This window comes from Ranitomeya imitator, chromosome 9, assembly GCF_032444005.1.
Source record: "Ranitomeya imitator isolate aRanImi1 chromosome 9, aRanImi1.pri, whole genome shotgun sequence".
Taxonomy (NCBI): domain Eukaryota; kingdom Metazoa; phylum Chordata; class Amphibia; order Anura; family Dendrobatidae; genus Ranitomeya; species Ranitomeya imitator.
Window position 1 is genome coordinate 133,802,767 of NC_091290.1, and position 20,544 is coordinate 133,823,310.

At 45.5% G+C, this 20,544-nt stretch overlaps 3 protein-coding genes across 4 annotated transcripts in view; 2 read left to right on the top strand and 1 right to left on the bottom strand.

The window, feature by feature from the left end:
- HAS3 (hyaluronan synthase 3) overlaps positions 1 to 2,826 on the top strand; it is a 22,449-nt gene extending 19,623 nt beyond the window's left edge. For both annotated transcript variants that reach the window (XM_069739063.1, XM_069739062.1), the window contains exon 4: positions 101 to 2,826. In XM_069739063.1, coding sequence (XP_069595164.1) covers positions 101 to 1,030 — 930 coding nt within the window. In that variant the 3' untranslated portion in view covers positions 1,031 to 2,826. The remainder of the gene's footprint in view (positions 1 to 100) is intronic.
- CHTF8 (chromosome transmission fidelity factor 8) lies at positions 2,820 to 9,144 on the bottom strand. Its single transcript, XM_069739065.1, has 3 exons — positions 9,043 to 9,144; positions 6,500 to 6,620; positions 2,820 to 4,096 (listed from the first exon to the last, which is right to left on the bottom strand). Exons 1-3 carry the CDS (start codon positions 9,063 to 9,065, stop codon positions 3,872 to 3,874), a joined length of 369 nt encoding a protein of 122 aa, XP_069595166.1. The 5' UTR covers positions 9,066 to 9,144; the 3' UTR covers positions 2,820 to 3,871.
- Positions 9,145 to 9,148: 4 nt separating this feature from the next.
- UTP4 (UTP4 small subunit processome component) lies at positions 9,149 to 16,852 on the top strand. Its single transcript, XM_069739066.1, has 17 exons — positions 9,149 to 9,227; positions 10,126 to 10,286; positions 10,407 to 10,601; positions 10,691 to 10,775; positions 10,868 to 10,957; positions 12,210 to 12,421; positions 12,501 to 12,672; positions 12,757 to 12,848; positions 12,940 to 13,036; positions 13,728 to 13,792; positions 14,053 to 14,175; positions 14,259 to 14,409; positions 15,034 to 15,140; positions 15,229 to 15,324; positions 15,409 to 15,594; positions 15,952 to 16,062; positions 16,527 to 16,852. The coding sequence occupies exons 2-17, from the start codon at positions 10,128 to 10,130 to the stop codon at positions 16,641 to 16,643; spliced, it is 2,058 nt and encodes a 685-aa protein (XP_069595167.1). The 5' UTR covers positions 9,149 to 9,227; positions 10,126 to 10,127; the 3' UTR covers positions 16,644 to 16,852.
- Positions 16,853 to 20,544: the final 3,692 nt, after the last annotated feature.

The following is a 20,544-nucleotide window of genomic DNA, read 5'->3' on the forward strand; positions in this document are numbered from 1 at the left end:
ATTATGGTACCGACGCATTTCGCACTTTTTTATTTTATTTGTGCAACTTGATCACAAGTCCCAACTCAACTTCACCAAAATGTCCTTCTGTCGCACACAGATACTGAACAAATACGACTCCTGGATCTCCTTCCTGAGCAGCGTCCGGTACTGGATGGCGTTTAATGTAGAACGAGCTTGCCAGTCCTACTTCGGCTGCGTCCAGTGCATTAGTGGTCCGCTGGGGATGTATCGGAACAGCCTCCTGCAGTACTTCTTGGAAGACTGGTACCATCAAACCTTCCTGGGTCATAAGTGCAGCTTCGGAGACGACCGGCATCTCACCAATCGAGTGTTGAGCATGGGTTACAGGACTAAGTACACAGCGCGCTCCAAGTGCCTGACCGAGACCCCCACCAAGTATTTGCGCTGGTTGAACCAGCAGACCCGGTGGAGTAAGTCCTATTTTCGGGAATGGTTATACAACGCGCTTTGGTTCCACAAGCATCACCTATGGATGACCTACGAGTCTGTGGTCACCGGCTTCTTCCCTTTCTTTTTGGTGGCCACAGTGGTGCAGCTCTTTTACCGTGGCCGTATCTGGAACATAATGCTTTTTCTTCTGACCGTCCAGCTTGTGGGCATAGTGAAGGCAACCTACGCCTGCTTCCTCCGTGGCAATGCCGAAATGATCTTTATGTCTTTGTATTCTCTCCTCTACATGACCAGCCTGCTACCTGCTAAGATGTTCGCGGTGCTCACCATCAACAAGTCTGGATGGGGAACGTCAGGGAGGAGAAAGCTGGTGGTGAACTTCATGGGCATGGTGCCGGTGTCCATCTGGTTCTGCGTCCTCTTGGGTGGTCTCGTGTATACAGCGTACTGCCAAAGTCAGGATCCATTCACCGAGACTGAACTCTTATTCCTGGTGACTGGAGCCATCCTCTACGGCTGTTACTGGCTGGCATTGCTCAGCTTGTATCTGGCAATAGTCGCCAGGCGGTGCGGGAAGAAGCAGGAGCTGTATAGCTTGGCATTGTCGGAAGTGTGAATGGAAACCTTTATATAGATTGTTGAGGATATGGCGGAGTCAACCAAATATAAGATTGGTAGGCCTTGCTTCCAAGATGGTAGAAGTGCGGTCCTATTAGAGGGTCAGTTCTCACCAGCAATGTCTTACTATGCAAACATATACCTCAGGCAAATCGAAAAAGAAAGAGAGCAATTTGCCAAAGCAATACGAGCCATAATCGGCACAGCCTTAACATATCCGTAAAATGTTGTAACGGTACGGTGCCACAAACCTGCAACTGTGCGAAAGTTCTACGAAGCCCCACCGCCGGCGGGAAGAGGCTACTCAGACGACGCAATCCATAACCCATGACAAAAAATACCGTAAAATCCTGCAAGACGATATACGGACACGACGTCTCTCCTACCGGGCTGTCGAGATGATTATTCCCGGCATGAATGAGAGTTGCATGGCGTTACATTATGGGGATGTGATTGCGGTGGTAATTCTCTAATAACATATAGGGATTAGTGCAATAAGAAACCTTCTCCTTATTTAGATGGGGTCTATACACAGCAGTGGCACAAATATCTTTTATTTAGGGTGTACTCACTTATGATATCTAGTTTTGGGAAGGCTGATTAACAACCAAGATGGCCACTGACCATAAAGGATGCCCATCCAATGCGTATAGTGGTGCTCTGACTATCCCCGACAGCATAGGCGGTAATACAGGTTTAGGCAGCGCCTCTCATGTCTGCATTGGGTATTGCACGCTGGTAGGGGACAGTTGCAGTATATGTGCCATGGTATCGCAGGGTCTCTCATCGCCCTATGCAGAAATGAGAAGCACTTCACAACCCCTTTATGTCGGATCCTTTGTTCTCAGGTATAATGGAGGCTTATTTCTCTTTACCATGGACACTTGGCTGAGTGGTCATGCATTTGTATAAAGGGAGTTAGCGGTCAGCCGAACTGAGCGATCAGCCCTAGTCTGTCTTCTGCATTTCACAGTCCATGCACGGCCATCTTTGGGTCTCATATATGCCTATGAGGCTGCTAGGTCAAATCCAGTCCAAAAACTGGACTTGGTGCATACACTATGAAATTCATACGTTTGAAGCAGGTCTTTCAGCTAAGTTCAATATCTGAAGCAAAATGGTGCGGATTTCCTGCAGATTTCACCCTTTTGCATTGTTTATGAAATCTCTGCACCAAATGCAAACATACCTATCAGTGTCAGCAGATCGGATCACTATAATTAAATGTGCAGATAAACCTCAGATTCTTCTGTCCACTTTCCATGGGTGCACGAAGCTTATGGTGGATACCCTCAGACCCGTCTCATCTAACATCTTCAGAATAGAATGATATATCATCCCTTTATGCTGTGGCTATGCAGTGCCTCCCCCCATAAGTGAGTGCAACTTGAACATTTGCTCAGGGCTATGTCTCATCTCCCATGCTTCTATGGTTTACAGGGAATTTCAGTGCTTTATAATATGCATCGTACATATGACACCATCAGCCTCGGCTCCAGCTCTCAGGGTTTCCCAGATACAGGCGAGGGTTGGGTCGGTCCTATTACATATAATTTAGAGTAATATGTGGACGATTCAGCAGCTTCACGTTATATAAAAAGGGTTGGGCAGAGATCGATCGTGTTCTGCAGGTTCCATTTTCATCCGTCCTCGGTCGTCTTCCACCACGTGCCATAAAGCAAACTCTATGCACATGGCCGAATTCGGCACGGTCTCTGCATGCAGCATGAACAAGGACAAGTTCCGGGGTCCACGTCAGTTCGTTTTAACTTTGTACACGTTTGGAATCTTTTACAAAAATGTATTTATTTTGTGATTTGCATTTTGGAAATCGTTCTTTTTACAATGTTCATAGAATAAAAAGACGGATTCAGAAGAGACAATGCATCTCCGCGCATCCGACTACACAAAAAACTTTCTCTTTTACAAAATGCATCACTACTATGGTCAGTGCCCCCATTACTGGACCCATGAGATTAATATTTCCTGGGGATCAAAGATCTAAATAATGGGTGTAAGAAATCCATATTACCGCCTCCTACAAAAAAAGTCATAGTTAAAGGGGTTGTCCAGTTCAAACAAATTCTAGGTGGTATCGTATTGATATTGAGTGGGGGTCTGACCGCTGGGACTTGCACAGATCCGTAGAAAAGGGACATTTTATGCACATGCTCGACTGCTGCTCCATTCATTCCTTATGGGGGCTGCTGACTTGGCGCTAGGATTTTTACATAAGCCCCCTAAAGAATGAATAGAGAGGCGGCTGGGGGTCTGACCTGCTGCTCCATCTATTAAAAGGATAAAAGTTCCCATATTGGTGCGTCTCCTGAGGTTCAGACCCCCGCTATGTTATGACCTATACTGTTAACATTCGATAACTTGTTTTCTCAGGACAACCCTTAGGGCTCCTTCTCACTTGCGTGAAATACGGCCGAGTCTCTCAGGTTAAAACCTGGCTCTGCCGTCGGCACTCCAGAGCGGTGCGTGCGGCTGCAAAGCAATACATGGAGCTGCACGCTCCGCTCTCAAGTGCCGGCGGCAGAGCCGGGTTTTAACCTGCGAGACTCGGCCGTATTTCACGCAAGTGAGAAGGAGCCCTTATAAAGAGAATCCCCCCTGACTAAACATTTTTGAGACGCCCTAACAAATACATGGTGCGATTACATATACTGGGTGGTCCTAGGTGTGCCAACCGAGGATTTGGAGGAATAAAATGACAGACTGCAAAGTAGCAGTCTACTAGGAATTGAAGCTCACATCTTCTGGTCCCTAAGGAGTCCAGGGTTGCAGATGAAGTTCTGCTCCATCACAGTGCACCACACCGACCGTCTCCTGCTCCTCACACCTTCTTAGGCACGTTAGTGATGATAGGTTTTGGGCGGGTTTTAAAAATTATCTTCCTCTTAATCAGCGCGGTTACATTGTACTTTGTCTCCGTCACATCTCCCGTGTCCATTGCGTCTGATGAGGAGCTGGTGCTCTTCACCAGAACGGCAAAAGGCTTCTCAAGACGAACGACTTTACCGTATAATATGTGATGTCCGATGATAAGAACAGGAACCCCCTGGAGAAGAGCAATACAATATAGTGATAAGCTCAGGGGAGGAGAAATATATGTCCTTATTATATAGAGTATTCATTAAAATGTCACACTTGGCACCTCCATCTGACGGTCATGTGATATGGCATCACAGCGTGCATATCACTGCAGGTAAAAATAAGCCGAGCTCTGAATATTCTGGATGCATATGACACCTAGTGGCCTTATATAGTATTACAATCAAACTTTATATACAGTGCCGAAAATAAGTATTTGATACATTGACGATTTTGCAAGTTTTCCCCTACATAGAATGGAGGTCTGTAATTTTTATCGTAGGTACACTTTACCGTGAGAGACAGAATCTTAAACAAAAAAAAACAGAAAATCACATTGTAAGTTGTTTACATAATTGAATTGCATGAAATAAGTATTTGATCACCGACCAACCAGCAAGAATTCAGTCTCTCACAGACCTGTTAGTTTCTCTTTAAGAAGCCTTCCTACTCTACACTCATTACCTGGATTAATTGCACCTGTTTGAACTTGTTACCTGAATAAAAGACACCTGTCATCACACTCTGACCTCTCCACCATGGCCAAGACCAAAGAGCTGTCAAAGGGACAAAATTGTAGACCTGCACAAGGCTGGGATGGGCTACAGGACAATAGGCAAGCAGCTTGGAGAGAAGTTAACAACTGTTGGCGCAATTATTAGAAAATGGAGGAAACTCAAGATGACTGTCAATTTTCGCTGGCCTGGGGCTCCATGCAAGATCTTTCTTCGTGGGTTAGGGTGATTCCGAGAAAGGTCAGGAATCAGCTCAGAACTACATGGGAAGACCTGGTCAATGACCTGAAGAGAGCTGGGACCACAGTCTCAAACATTACTGTTATTAACACACTACGCCCTCATGGAATAAAATCATACAGAGCATGCAAGGTCCTCCTGCTTCCGCCAGCACATGTCCAGGCCAGTTTGAAGTTCACCAATGACCATCTGGATCATCCAGAAGAGGCATGGGTTTAGGTCATGTGGTTAGATGGGACCAAAATAGAACTTTTTGGTATCAACTCCACTCGCAGTGTTTGGAGGAAGAAGAAGGATGAGTACAAACCCGAGAACACCATCCCAACCATGAAGCATGGTGGGGGAAACATACTTTGGGGGTGCTTTTCTGCAAAGGTGAGAGGACCACTGCACTGTATTGATGGGATGGATGGGGTCATGTGTCGCAAGATTTTGACCAACAACCTCCTCTTAGTAACCGCATATAACATGGGTCGTGGCTGGGTCTTCCAGCATGACAATGACCCGAAACACACAGCCAGGGCAACTAAGGAGTGGCTCCGTAAGAAGCATATCATGGTCCTGGAGTGGCCTAGCCAGTCTCCAGACCTGAACCCAATAGAAAATCTTTGAAAGGAGCTGAAAATCAATGTTGCCCAGCGACAGCCCCGAAACCTGAAAGATCTGGAGAAGTTCTGTATGGAGGAGGGGGCCAATATCCCTGCTGCAGTGTGTGCAAACGTGGTCAAGAACTACAGGAAACATCTTACCTCTAACTGCAAACGAAAGTTTCTGTACCAAATATTAAGCTCTGTTTTTCTATTGTATCAAATACTTATTTCATGCAACAAAATTCAAATTAATTATGTAAAAATCATAAAATGTGATTTTCTGTTTTTTTTATTGTTAGATTCTGTCTCTCACAGGTGAAGTGTACCTACAAAAAAAATGACAGACCTCTTCATTCGCTGTAGGTGGGAAAACTTGCAAAATTCACATTCAATTTTTTTTTTTGCACTTTCTGTGGTTTTAAAAGATAGCCCACAAATAAATAATTTTCCAGCTATTACATCTCTAGACAGAAGTATCTGATAATACTGTGAGAGCGCCAACTTCACAGGAGTGCCACCAACACCAACGCTCTGCTGCTCTTTAGAGATATTTTGCTTTTTGTGGACGCACTGTGGCATGTTGGGAGTTGTAGTTTTGTAACAGCTGGAAATAACATTAAAAAAAGTGTAGCCCACTGGCAGCCTGTCCACATGACAGGTCCTTCTATTATAGGCCATCAATATGAGACCAGTGAGGGTCTGAGCCCTGGCACCCACCTCGATTAGCTGCTGATAATAGCAGAGCGGAGGGGATGTTGGACCCCCAACAATTTAAAGATTGGTCATCGATATTACATGTCCCAATAGCCCCTTTAAAGAGGATGATTATTAGGCTGCCACTGCAGCCCATTAGGGTCATGAGGTGACACAGGTAGCCCCTCCTATTGAAGCTGTGGTCACTGAGGGGTTAAACGTCCCGGATCAGAGTTATTGGAAGGTCCCAGTAGAGAAATTGATGACTACTCTCCCACTTGTGGAGGTTCTGTGTCAGATGCCGCACACTGGTGACTGGCAGTCGCGGCTCACCTCCGTGGTGTAGTGCAGGTCGCCCATCACCTTCCCGGCTAATCCATCCTGTTTCCGGGCTTCGATCTCTCCCTGCAGCTCCATCAGTAACCACTCGGCCGGCGGCTGCCCCCGGACATCCCTGTAACGGCAGGAGGATCAGACAGAGGGTGAGATCAGGGCATCATAGGCTGGAACACACCGTCTGCTTCACTGACAGCAAAGGGTCAGATGGAGGCACCATCACCACCTGTCACCTCCGGCTCTGCAGGACCTCAGACCCACAGGGCATGCTGGGATTCATAGTCCCTCCTGTATCAACCACAGGGCATGCTGGGATTCATAGTCCCTACTGTATCAACCACAGGACACGCTGGGATTCATAGTCCCTACTGTATCAACCACAGGACACGCTGGGATTCATAGTACCTACTGTATCAACCACAGGACATGCTGGGATTCATAGTCCCTACTGTATCAACCACAGGACATGCTGGGATTCATAGTCCCTACTGTATCAACCACAGGACACGCTGGGATTCATAGTCCCTACTGTATCAACCACAGGACATGCTGGGATTCATAGTCCCTACTGTATCAACCACAGGGCATGCTGGGATTCATAGTCCCTCCTGTATCAAGCACAGGGCACGCTGGGATTCATAGTCCCTACTGTATCAACCACAGGGCATGCTGGGATTCATAGTCCCTCCTGTATCAAGCACAGCGCATGCTGGGATTCACAGTCCCTACTGTATCAACCACAGGGCATGCTGGGATTCATAGTCCCTACTGTATCAACCACAGGGCATGCTGGGATTCATAGTCCCTACTGTATCAACCACAGGACACGCTGGGATTCATAGTCCCTACTGTATCAACCACAGGACACGCTGGGATTCATAGTCCCTACTGTATCAACCACAGGACACGCTGGGATTCACAGTCCCTACTGTATCAACCACAGGACACGCTGGGATTCACAGTCCCTACTGTATCAACCACAGGACACGCTGGGATTCATAGTCCCTACTGTATCAACCACAGGACACGCTGGGATTCATAGTCCCTACTGTATCAACCACAGGACACGCTGGGATTCATAGTCCCTACTGTATCAACCACAGGACACGCTGGGATTCACAGTCCCTACTGTATCAACCACAGGACACGCTGGGATTCATAGTCCCTACTGTATCAACCACAGGACATGCTGGGATTCATAGTCCCTACTGTATCAACCACAGGGCATGCTGGGATTCATAGTCCCTCCTGTATCAAGCACAGGGCACGCTGGGATTCATAGTCCCTACTGTATCAACCACAGGGCATGCTGGGATTCATAGTCCCTCCTGTATCAAGCACAGCGCATGCTGGGATTCACAGTCCCTACTGTATCAACCACAGGGCATGCTGGGATTCATAGTCCCTACTGTATCAACCACAGGGCATGCTGGGATTCATAGTCCCTACTGTATCAACCACAGGACACGCTGGGATTCATAGTCCCTACTGTATCAACCACAGGACACGCTGGGATTCATAGTCCCTACTGTATCAACCACAGGACACGCTGGGATTCACAGTCCCTACTGTATCAACCACAGGACACGCTGGGATTCATAGTCCCTCCTGTATCAACCACAGGGCATGCTGGGATTCATAGTCCCTCCTGTATCAACCACAGGACACGCTGGGATTCATAGTCCCTACTGTATCAACCACAGGGCATGCTGGGATTCACAGTCCCTACTGTATCAACCACAGGGCATGCTGGGATTCATAGTCCCTACTGTATCAACCACAGGGCATGCTGGGATTCATAGTCCCTACTGTATCAACCACAGGGCATGCTGGGATTCATAGTCCCTACTGTATCAACCACAGGGCATGCTGGGATTCATAGTCCCTACTGTATCAACCACAGGACATGCTGGGATTCATAGTCCCTACTGTATCAACCACAGGACATGCTGGGATTCATAGTCCCTACTGTATCAACCACAGGGCATGCTGGGATTCACAGTCCCTACTGTATCAACCACAGGGCATGCTGGGATTCATAGTCCCTACTGTACCAACCACAGGACACGCTGGGATTCATAGTCCCTACTGTATCAACCACAGGACATGCTGGGATTCATAGTCCCTACTGTATCAACCACAGGGCATGCTGGGATTCATAGTCCCTCCTGTATCAACCACAGGACATGCTGGGATTCATAGTCCCTCCTGTATCAACCACAGGACATGCTGGGATTCATAGTCCTACAATAGGCCCATAATTAGAATGACAGGACATTATCCTGCAGCTACAGAATGAAAGGCAGGGCGTGATGGGATTTGTGGTCCCCTTTACACAAAGACTGCTAGGGACTACTGGAAATTATGGTCCTACAGCAGCTACATAATCAGAAAATCACAGCTGTGGTAATGGGAGGACACGTAGAGGCCTCTACAGAGTCAGTGTGTGACTGGACAGGCGAGGTGGGTCGGGTACAATGAGTCTGGCAGGACATGCTGGCTGGGAGTAGTAGTTCTACCCCCAGCACCGCACCACTGACCTGGACACAACTATCTGCACCATCCTCCCCCGCGGCGGCTCCTGTCAGCTGAAGGAACTGAACCTGGCGCCTCAGCGAGGAGGGGGCGGGGCCGACGGTGTGACGTGTTTCCGCTTCCGGCTCCCTGTGAAGCACACGTGAGGGGAGCACTAGCAACGCGAGGAGGAGCGGGGCCGGAGGAGACGGTGAGTGCGCCGTATATTGAATATACCTAATATATACATATTTATATACACACACGTGAAGGTATGCAGGGAACAGTAGTTCTACCATGACTGGAAAGGTACAGAGTGCAGACCCTCCAGCATTTGGGGGGATATCAGTATTGGGGGGAGATATCCCCCCCAATACTGGAGGGTCTGCACTCTGTGCCTTTCCAGTCATGGTAGAACTACTGTTCCCAGCATACCTTCACATATCAGGGCATGCTGGGTGTTGTAGTTCTGCAGCCTGTGAAGAGTTCCTCATTGCTGAGCAGTGACCTCCATAGACCCATGACCTCCCAGTATAGGGGGCTCGGACCCCTGTCGTCCCCCTCCCTCGGCCGCTCTGGGGTCAGCTGTAGGGTTTGTATGGCTCTGCCTGTGTCGCCCGCTGTCTCCTGTGATTGCAGCTTCTGGAGGGTGAAGAGACCGGATCAGAGCAATCTCCGATCCCGGCCATTGCTGCAGGGTGTCCGTCATACGCTAGGACTCGTGCCCCGCTCAGCCTGCGCCGTACATGCTGGGTTATAGAGCCACATAGGGGGCTAGACGGGCCCTTAGAGCCGCTTTTTGTCTCCCTCGCCTTCCGAGAGCTCTGTCCTTCTTATTTTTGGGTCCATGCAGCTGTATCCAGGCCCGCTCTGTGCGCTAAGAGCTGTGGGTTTTATCGTTACCATTGTGGGGTCCGTATGACGTTCTGATCCCTCTTTATTCTAATTTTTTGGCAGATTAAGTAACTATAAAATGGCAATTCTGTCATTTCGATATGTTTACATTCTTTAGATTTTTATTACTTTTTGTTAAAAATTAACAATCTCATATGGAGACCAATTAATAATGCGTAATAATTGCTAAATTCTTCTCTTTTGTGATTTTATAGAGATGGGGGAATTCAAGGTACACCGCGTCCGCTTCTTTGACTATGTCCCGTCTGGCGTGCGCTGTATGGCGTACTCGGACCAGACCGATAGACTCGCTGTGGCTCGTAATGATGGATCTGTAGAAATTTACAACTTTTCTGCCAACTACTACCAGGAAAAGGTATGAAGATTGATGCATAGTGTTGTCGATGTCCAACTATTTCAAAACTACAACTGCCTGTATGTTTTTTTTTTTTTTTTGTTAACGGAAAATTAGTATATGACCATGTTTGTTGTGCAGATTATTCCTGGAGATGACAGGAGGTCCACCGAGTCCGTTTGCTGGGCGGCCGCCGGTGAGCGGCTTTTCTCTGCTGGTCTAAATGGAGAGATCATTGAGTATGATCTGAACAAGCTCTGTGTTAAATATTCCTTGGATGCTTTCGGAGGACCCATCTGGGGCATTGCGGCCAATCCCAGCAACACCCACCTTGCTGTACGTACCACGTCCGTCACATTTATATTTAATCCTTCTTTTAGTTGTGTGATCTCCATTTGTAGCTGCTGTATTTCTTTACAATGTAGGTTTGCTGTGAAGATGGCTCTGTCAAGCTTTTTAGCATTACACCCGAGAAGATTATCTTTGAGAAGATCTTAGATCGGCAAAAAGGTGATTGCTGGACGATTATGTGATGTAGTCGCCTTCTAGCTGATCCCAATGGACAAGTGTCACCTATTTTTTTTCTCATTCTCCCTGTGCAGATCGTATCCTATGTCTGGCGTGGCATCCATCAGGATCTCAAATTGTCACTGGTTCTGTCAATGTCATCAAAGTATTCAACGTCTCATCAGGTGAATATGACACAGGGTGTGTGGTCACATCATTGTAGGAAGCTTTTTGCCACTCTGGTTATATTGGGATACTGCGCTGGATTTTACTTTTGTCCCCTTTTTGTAGATTTAAATGGGTTATCCAGGCCTGGGGTTCACTCTGTGACTGCAGACTTGTTTATCCTTACAGCCTGCAGGCAGGATAGAGTGACTGCAGACTTGAACCCCAAGCCTGGACAACCTCTTTAATGCTTAATTATGCAGTCTAATCTTAATGAGTGAAGGGATATGGCGAGGCTTCATCCTCATTTAATGATATGTAAGGGTCCGCCCTGCAACACTGGTTCCTGCAGTGCTCCTCTGGCTGAAAGACTATGCATGGAAACATAACCCATCCTATTAACTTTATAGAAGCTGCTCTTAAACAAGTAGCCTCGAACACTTGAGCTGCTCAAATCTGTCTGTAAATCTATGTACAGTGAGGGATAAAATGAAACCTGCTGCCTATAAAAGTTTATGGAGGGGGAATGAGCACAAAGCTGGAGGGTAATAGTAAAGAAAAAAAGAATAAAGTTAAATTGCTGAGCCTTCTAGTGCAGAGGGGAAAGTGCTAAAAATGCAGGACACAAGTGATGTGCTGGCCATGGCTAGTTCTAGTATTATTCCTTGTGTACACACAACACCTTATTCTGAAATGCCATATGAAATTACCGGTATGGCACATGCTATAGATAGGAACCAACTTTTTTCTAGATGTAAGAAGTAATCCTTAAGTGAATAATGTAAATGCGTTGGATTAAAGTTTATGGCCAACCTTTTAAAAGGGAGAGAATCCCTGTAGCCTGCTTCCTCTAGGCACTAGATACCACACAGTCAGTATTTTTTTGGATTGTTTCTTTTGAAGGGAGTCTGTCAGTGCAAAATGACTGTTCAAACCAAGCACAGACGTTTGGTGCACCCTTGGCGAAGCTGAGTAGTTGAGTGTACTATCTTACTTGTTTTCCATTTATCGTCATCCTCTTGCAAAGCCAGAGATGTCAATCTGAGAAGAGGAGGAGGAGATAGAAAACAACAAAAGTTGAAGGGAAGGTGCACTGAACTTTTCAACCAGCCCAAGGGTACACTGGACACCTGAGCTTGGTTTGATCCATCATTTTGTAAAGAGTGATAAAATATATCTATATGACACTGTTGGTGCCTTGGGAAATCCTGACTGTGGGCACAAACGCAGTGTGCACCCAGCTGTAGTCTGACATATGTTGGTTCACAATAGGTCACCTTCTACATACATTGAAGCTGGACCTCCGGTCGGTGAGTGGGAGGAAGCGCAAATCCATTGTGTGGAGTGTGGCCGTCCTCTCCTGCGGAGAAATCATCAGTGCGGATTCTACAGGAAAACTCCAGTTCTGGGAGATAAAGAACGGAACGCTTCTCCGCACGTACAACGTGGCCAGCTGTGACCTCCTGTGTCTCGCCGTGGCCAAGGTGATACTCCTGCACACTGGGTGTTTGTCTTATAAGCTGCTGAATGACAATGCTGACCCTTCCTGTTGTTTTCCTGCAGACAGAGGACAGCCTGCTGGTGGGCACGGCTCAGGGCGTCATCTTCCAGTTCCAGCATTTGGCCGTTCAAGCAGGAAAACCAGAACAGCAATGGATTTGCACAAAGCCATTTCGATATCACACTCACGACGTAAGAGCCGTGGCGCACAGCAGCACCGCTCTTATCTCTGGTGGTACGTCAGACCCCCCCACCTACACATCAGCTTAGAAGTTACCTTCTTCTTCATCATTTCTAAAGCTGCTTCTCGTCTTCACAGGTGTTGATGGTCACATTGTTTCCCGGCCCTTGATGGAAAAGATGCAAACCAAATCCTACGAAGCTGCTCTAAGAAAAATCACATTTCCACATGTAAGTCTGGATATGGCTGATATAGCTTAGTATTTTCAATTTCCAGCTTGCCATGAAGGGATGTTTATTGTACATCTGTCTCTTTCCTCAGCGCCATCTTATATCTTGTGCCCAAGCCTCCCGACTGCTTCTCTTCCAGTTTCCTGAACATCTCGAGTTGTGGCGACTCGGACAGACAAATGAATCAGGTGAGCTGGTGCGCTTTAAAGTCAAAACATTAAATCCCATATTAATGAGGGCGCTGTGAGCTCACAATATATGTATCAAGTATTTCTAAGAAAGTCAGAGACCTGTTGCTTCCGCTGTACTTTACACTGCATCCCTGCTTATTCATATAATTGCATATAAGCACGAGGGAAGTCATTAAAGGGGAGGTTCTTTTCCGCTCTGATGGGGCAGGCGTGACTGACAATGTAAAGCTGGTAGGCAGCAGTCAAAGTGAGGGGAGCCAGCTGTCAGTCAGCATGACGCCAGCAGTCACACCCAGTCGAGAAAGCAGCCCAGAATAAGACGACCTGTTGTGTTGACGTAAAGCAGCAGAATCACCGGGAGGAGAGGTCCGTGAAAGTTCTGGGCCCACACCGGATAGAACAGGCAGTGAGCAATTACCTGCTTGTTTCGTTTTTAGGCCCATAATACGAAAAATATATATATAGGCAACCCCTTTAAATATGCGCGAATCCTGGAAATTTGCAAAAAATCTTAACATCATGACGTCTTTGGTCGCTCAAAACATAGTCCAGACGGCAAAATACTCTAGAAATAAGAAAACTTTAGAAAGCCGGTTTGTTAGGCTAAGTGATAATTTATGTGTAGGCTACAAATAATTTGTGCCGTCTGATAGTTATGAAAGCTTTCACTTTTGTAACTTTGTTGTAGGAATCGATGGGGATCTTCTTAATGTGAGCCAGGAGGAAGAACTTCTTTTGCAGCTGAAGAGAAAGGTGAGTAGTGCCAGTGGGTGGCAGCACTGAGTCACTGGAGCAAGGGGTTGAAGATACGTGTGGTTCATGCAGACATCGATATATTTGCACTGGCTTATCAATGCAAAAACATAAGGGAAAAAATGCAAAAAAAATACCAACCGTGTGTGTGCGCGCAAATATATATGCACAACACATTATTTGCATACATATGTCAAAGCATTGCCTAATGTGCTTAGGTTTGTTGGGAGTGACCACTCTGATTTTCTGTCTATTTTCAGGGGTCTGAGTGTATACGTTGCAGCACCATCTCCCACTGTGGCTCATGGCTTTCTTATGCCACTACCTCCCGTCTGTTTCTCCATAGGCTGCACTACGACAACAACAATATAAGTATCACCCGGGTGAGTTTGATCTGCCGAGCGCTACACTCACACACAGATACTGTGTGTCCTCACATAATAAATGTCTTTTTATTTTGAAATAGGTTCCCAAAGTTCCTCAGACTGGAGCTCTGCAGCTTCTCTTCTCCCCTGACGCTAAACGCCTCTACGTAGGGTCAGAGGGGGGACGCGTTCATGTCCTGGAGCTATCGGAGGGCGCCTGCCAACACCGTCACACCCTGGAGCCGCCAGCAGGTACTGGAAATCATATAGGTATATAGAAAAAAAATCTGATCATAAGAACGTCATGTCCGCGGTGCTGGCTGGCGCGGTTGTCAAAGCAAGCTGCACTTGTGTGCACACACCTTTATGTATTTTACTGAGGCTCCTTTGTGTTGCTGATTTTGGGGTCCCTGGGGTAGTTTTTTATTTTTAAGAAGGTTTTTTTTGGAGCACTTTTATTTTCTGGTTTTCTTTTGATTGTTTGGAGCCGATGATGTAAGGAATTTCCATCAAATAAGTAACTTGTACCTTTTGTTTTGTTCTCTTTCCTCACTGGAAGATTTAACAAAAATGTTGTTGGTGAAAAAAAAAGAAAAAGCAAAATCTGCAAAAACAAAAAACTCGCTGAATAGCAATGTGTATTTCCAATTGAAATCAATGTGAAGAGTATTGGGAAGCAAATCCACATAGAAAAAAAAAAGCTCAGTGTGAAGAAACCATAGGGGGTGGCCATGTGCCGCTTCGCTCCATTGAATGGGGCTATTCCACGTCGTAACCCATGGCAAAGCCGCAGCATGACGGATGATCCTCTTTCTATTTCTGATGCAATTTCTATTTCATATATCCGTCGCCCATCGTGTGTATTCGTCTCCACAGTGTCCTCCCATCCTGTGCATCTTTTGGCTGCAAGTTCGGATGGATCCCTGCTGGCGGTGGCTTCTGCCAACTCTCAGATTGATGTATTCAATGTGAAGGAGCTGAAGGTGAGTGGCATCTCCATTATTAATGCAGTTTGCAGAATTACCAGTGTTATATGTGCTTTGAATTAACCCCATGATGTCTTTCCTGTAGTATGAATGCTCAGTTCCTCAGTACAGTTCTCCTCCTACTGCCATCAGTATCCATCCATCCATTAATGACCTGGTGATTGCTCACGCTGACCAGCAGGTAGGTGCTGCTCCGTCCTGGGAGACTTTCTTCAGGTGAGGCCATAGGATACAACTCTGATGTTTCTTCTCTCTCTCCCCCCAGGTCCTGGAGTTCAGCATTGCTAAGAAGCAGTACACAGACTGGAGTCGAAAAGTTCTGCAGTATGGCCTCCATCGTGATTGGGTGGAGCGTGATACGCCAATCACGGGCATCGCGTTTAACCCTTCGAGGCCTGATCATATTCTTATGCATGATAACTATATGTTCTGTGTCTTGGACAAGTCCTTGGTAAGTAGCAGTACTGCCTGAGATCTGTATCACCAGGGAGAATTTTTTTTTTTTAAATTGGTCGCACATGAATTATTTTTTTTAATATATATTTATATATACAACCAATAGTACTAAAATATTTATCGACTGCCCGTAAAGAAACAAGCAGAAATGTATATATTTTTTTTTTTATCATTTCACAATATGAAGTTTTCATGGGTGGCCAATAGCAAAAAAAAAAAAAAAACGAAAGAAACTTTAAAAAAAAAAAAAAAAAAAAGTGTATAATATATAATTTTTGTTTTCTTTTTCTTTTTTGTTTTTTTTGTGCTGTAGCACGCATCCATATATCATTGTATTGCTTTCTTTCCCTAGCCTCTGCCAGATGACAAAACAGCCCTAGTCAACCAGAAGTCGCTGAAGCAGCTTTCGGAGAGTGCGAGGAGAAGTCACGCTCATGCCTTTAAAATAACCAGAAAGTTTCAGGTAGGACATATCGATCCTTAGTTTTCTAAAGTTTGGACAGTTATCTTATCTGTGATGGATCAAACATTGGGACTGACAAATGATCCCTAAAACAGGGATGTCAGAGTGGACAGGTGACTACACGTCCCCCTGAAGGGGTATTCACACTTTTAGATAAATTCAAGATTTCTTGTTTTATAAAGAAACGTTCTGAAACTTACTCTAACATACTTGGTGCTTCAGTTCCTCTAATATTGAGAATTCTGCTTATTGCCAGTGAATAAAAACCCATACAGGTCTCAATACTGAAAACCTCCATAATAGTATTCACATCTGAGAGTTTGCTACACTTGCGTCCAGACGGGACATTACTTTATGCTACATATTTTTAAGGTTTTTTTTTTTTTTAACTGATATATTTTTTTCTCTTCCCCTCGCCCCGTTTTATTTATGAACCCTTCCGGTCGTTGTCGGACGCCCTGCAGCCTTTGCTTTTCATGGACTTGTTGGATGATGGGGAATTAGTCCTGGTGGAGAGACCCCTCACTGACATCCTGACTCGGCTGCCCCCACCGATGAAACAGAAGAAATTTGCAACGTAAAGCTGCATCCAGATTTTTGTATACAGGTTTATCAAATTCTTATCGAAGATTGGACTGTTGTTTAGTGGACTTTGATATCGCTCAGAAGACCGGGAATGGACCTTGTGTAAAAAGCTGCATGAGAGGTTAATTATTTTTTTTTTTTTTTTAAGGACTGAAAATGACTTCTCTGTCCATTTCCACAATTAAATATCTACATGTGGCCTTTCTATGGTTCCTGGGTTTTTGTATGTTTACTACGGAATATTTAATCCAATCATTAAAGTATTTGGGGGAAACTTAAATCAGGGAGGAGGGTGAAAACTTTTTCCTTTCCATGTGGGAAGCTGCAGGGTTAGCGGGAAATTATACTGAAAGCTTCCTGCATTATTGACTGCTGTTGGTTGAACGCCTGGCATCTTTACTTTGTGGTTTGTTAAAAAAAACACATTAATTTTCTAACAATATTCCAATTCTGATGACATGGGTGCATAGGACCCCATGGACGTCAATAACGGTCAGTCTGCTGGCCGGGGTCAGCGCACTCAGCAACCACTAATTGTTGGTAAAACTCCCTCATTATTTATTTACGGCAGTCATTTCACGCTGGGTTCTTCATTAAGACTGCCGGCTGACGTTTCCCTTTACAGACAGGAATAATGGCGTCTTACGCGGTAAGTCGTATGAGCAAATAAGGAAAGGAACCGGCATATGTCACTTTTTATGGAAAGCTGATCAGTGGTGACCAAGTGGTGTCCATGCCTCTTGCTCCTGCAAAACCCTAAAAGATGACAGCCACCATTACTGATAGTGTGGAGGGTCTGAGCATCAAATAGGATGGGGCTAAATGAGACAACCCCTTAAACAATTCTCCGAAAATGAGAATAATCGAGATTCATGAGTTACTGGCATAGGGATATCGAAGGATGTTTTCACGTGATTGCTGTACTTGAAATTCCGCACCAAATTGGTAAATAAGTTTTTGCAGATATCGCTGTGGTTTCCGTTGCAGATTTACAGCCAAATTCATCCTTTCAATTTAAAAAAAGGTAAGATCATGATATCTGCGGCATAAAATGACATGGTTTGGGATTGGCGCTGGTGCTATAATCCACTGCGGCGTCTTTCTCGGTTTTATTGGTCCCGGTTTATAGTGATTGTTGCAGGACGTGTGTGAGTTAAATTTACAGATATCGGAGAGTGCATCCTCAGGAAGGAAGGAAGGAACGCCTCGTGTTGGTGCCGGGCTTCCCAGATAAGCAGCTGTGACAAGTGAGATAGTCGCTGTTTGCAGTTCACTTATTTCTTGTATCTGGGCATTGAGCTTTGGAGGGCTGAGCGTTCTGGGAAGTTGTATGCGTGTAGCTATGGGATGTTTTCCTATAGGGCATCGCCACGTAACTAACGAGAAGGGTGAACGAAAGTGATCAGTTAAAAATGGGGCTATTCTCACACTGACGGCAGTATGTATTACATATCCCACTATTTCCCCCCCCCATTAAGTCTCTATCCCATTTCCAAAATGGATAGACTAGAAATGAGTAATTTGATAGACACTACATCGGTCTGGTCCTTTGTTGAGTCATGACACCATAAGTTGCCACGGAGGACTGGACTGGACGCTGCACTAAGCCAGTGTGTTACCAAAGTGCTTTATCCCTCCCCATTGTAAAATGACCCTAATATTACACCTCCTCCTGTATGTACGTGTATATATAATGCAGAGGGAGACCTTTCTGAAAATGTTAGACTCCCACTGCATGTACAGCCCCCTAAAATGTACACACTAGCACGTGGTTTGAAATAGTGACACCCTATAACATTACTGGCTGCTCCTTCCCCCATACCCCCTGGGAGTGAGTACCCCAGGGTAAGAAGCACGACAATGAGGTATTGTGATAAGTGGGGGTCTTCAGAGTCAGTCTGAGGGCCAGTAGGGACCCTAATTTTGGTCTCCACCACTATGTGTTATTTTATTTCATTTTCTGCCACTGAATGTGCCCAAATCATAATTCTGCCCCCTATTTAAGGTTTTCAGATCTGATACAACTTTAGAAGAGTTATTTTTATAAGGTTCGGAAAAAGTTTTTTTGAAAGTTTCTCGATTTTATAAACTGTGTATCATAACCTCGTCAGGAAAAAAAATAAACAAACCTGTAACTCTCCAAACTCTTTAACTATAACATAGGCGAAATCTTGAACGAAAAAAAGAAACGTCCTAAAAGTCGAGAGAAATCTGTGAAAGTATTTTTGCTGCGGTAAATATTTCTACTCCGCAGAACAGTGAACATGGTGATTGTGAGATCTGCCGAGCTCCTGACCTCACAGGAAGCCTCGCTCCGAAATACAGACGGCAGCAGAATATAGGGGTCGGGGGTTAACGTCTTTAATCTGAACAGTTGGGATCATTTTCTCCCGGCGCAGCTACTAGGACTGAAAAGTAAAACTCCGGTTTGGAGCAATTTTTAAAAATCTGAGGGAATTGCTAAAATAGCAATTACTTTATATAATCCAAGGTTCTTTTAGGAGAATCGATTTTTATTTTGTCTCATCCCAGCCCTGCAGAATCAGTCTCTAACCTGCCCCCTCTTATGTGCAACTACAAATCCCAGCATGCACAAAGCTGCAGTAAGTCAGCCTGAGACTATATTTTTTTATTTTGTAGATTGATATAACATCTGCAAGTGGAAGAAGTTGTATTAATAGTTGCAATCGCTTCTCATGCAAGTCCCAACCCAGATTTTCGCTACGATTGCTCGCGTACATGACACAAGGGAGCGCTTCCCCTTTTTTTTTTCTGTGTTGTATTTTTACTTTCCCCTATGAATAATTGCATTAAATAGAGCTGCACTACCAGATCCAGCCTACTGACCAGAGAGGCGCTGTTTCCGCTGATGATCTGCATGTGTCTGCTTTCCGTTTATCAAAAAAATACAATAATAATTTGTCAGGGGAGTATACAGATGATATCCATCGGAGGCCGTACACCTGCTGCGCTCCTGCTGACGTAGCGCCATCGCCCACCGGGCTGTGCGGAAAGAACAATGCAAATAATAAACATCGGCTTAGGATTGGACATGACCTTCAGGCTCCAGGAGGGGAAATCTCCTAAACCTTCAGGGAGAATGTGATATGTAGGCAGGATAAATAAACGGAGGCATTAAGGGATGTCTGCAGGGGGTGTGGTGGTCATACATGGGCCCTAAACCCTAAGGGGGGGTCCAGAAGACCCCCTGCCACAAAGGGGACTGGTACGTGATAATCATAAAGTGCTACAGAATTTAACATCGTTGGATCAGATATGTTATTGATGCCTTGGGCCCATGGTGGCATAGGGTGGTCTACACTTCGGCTGTGCCCCCCATTGCAGACTAGGAACGTCGGCATGTATGGGGTCTGCTGTGCGCTAAAATGCAGACGGCTGGAGGAAAAGAAAGCTGTAATACCTCCAGAATGTCAGCTTCAGGGTCTGGATTCTTTTCCTAGTATTTGGCACAGGGGAGAGTTATGTGGATCTGACATACTTTCAGATCTTTAAAGGGGTATTCAGATTAAATATATATTTTTCTCCCTTTAAATGGCCCGTTTGATCCTGCAGCGACATCTCTTTGTTGACCACTGCAGCCAATCACTGACCTCAGCATTGATGCTTGCATGGCTATAGATTGGCTGCAGCGGTGAGGACAATCGGATCATAGGACTCTAATAAGGCCCCATCTATGTATTGAACTGTGGGCCAAAGAGACCTGCATGTGAACATAGACTTAGATTTTTGGAGGAAACTTTAGAAAAGCCATTTCCTCAGTAGTAAGAAATCTAAAGTCTGCAGAAAGTGTGAGAATAATAATTTTATGGGGGGATGTGTGAGCTGTGCCTGCCCCCGCTGCCATGTGTAATAGCAGCCAGCAGGTGGCGCTGCGCA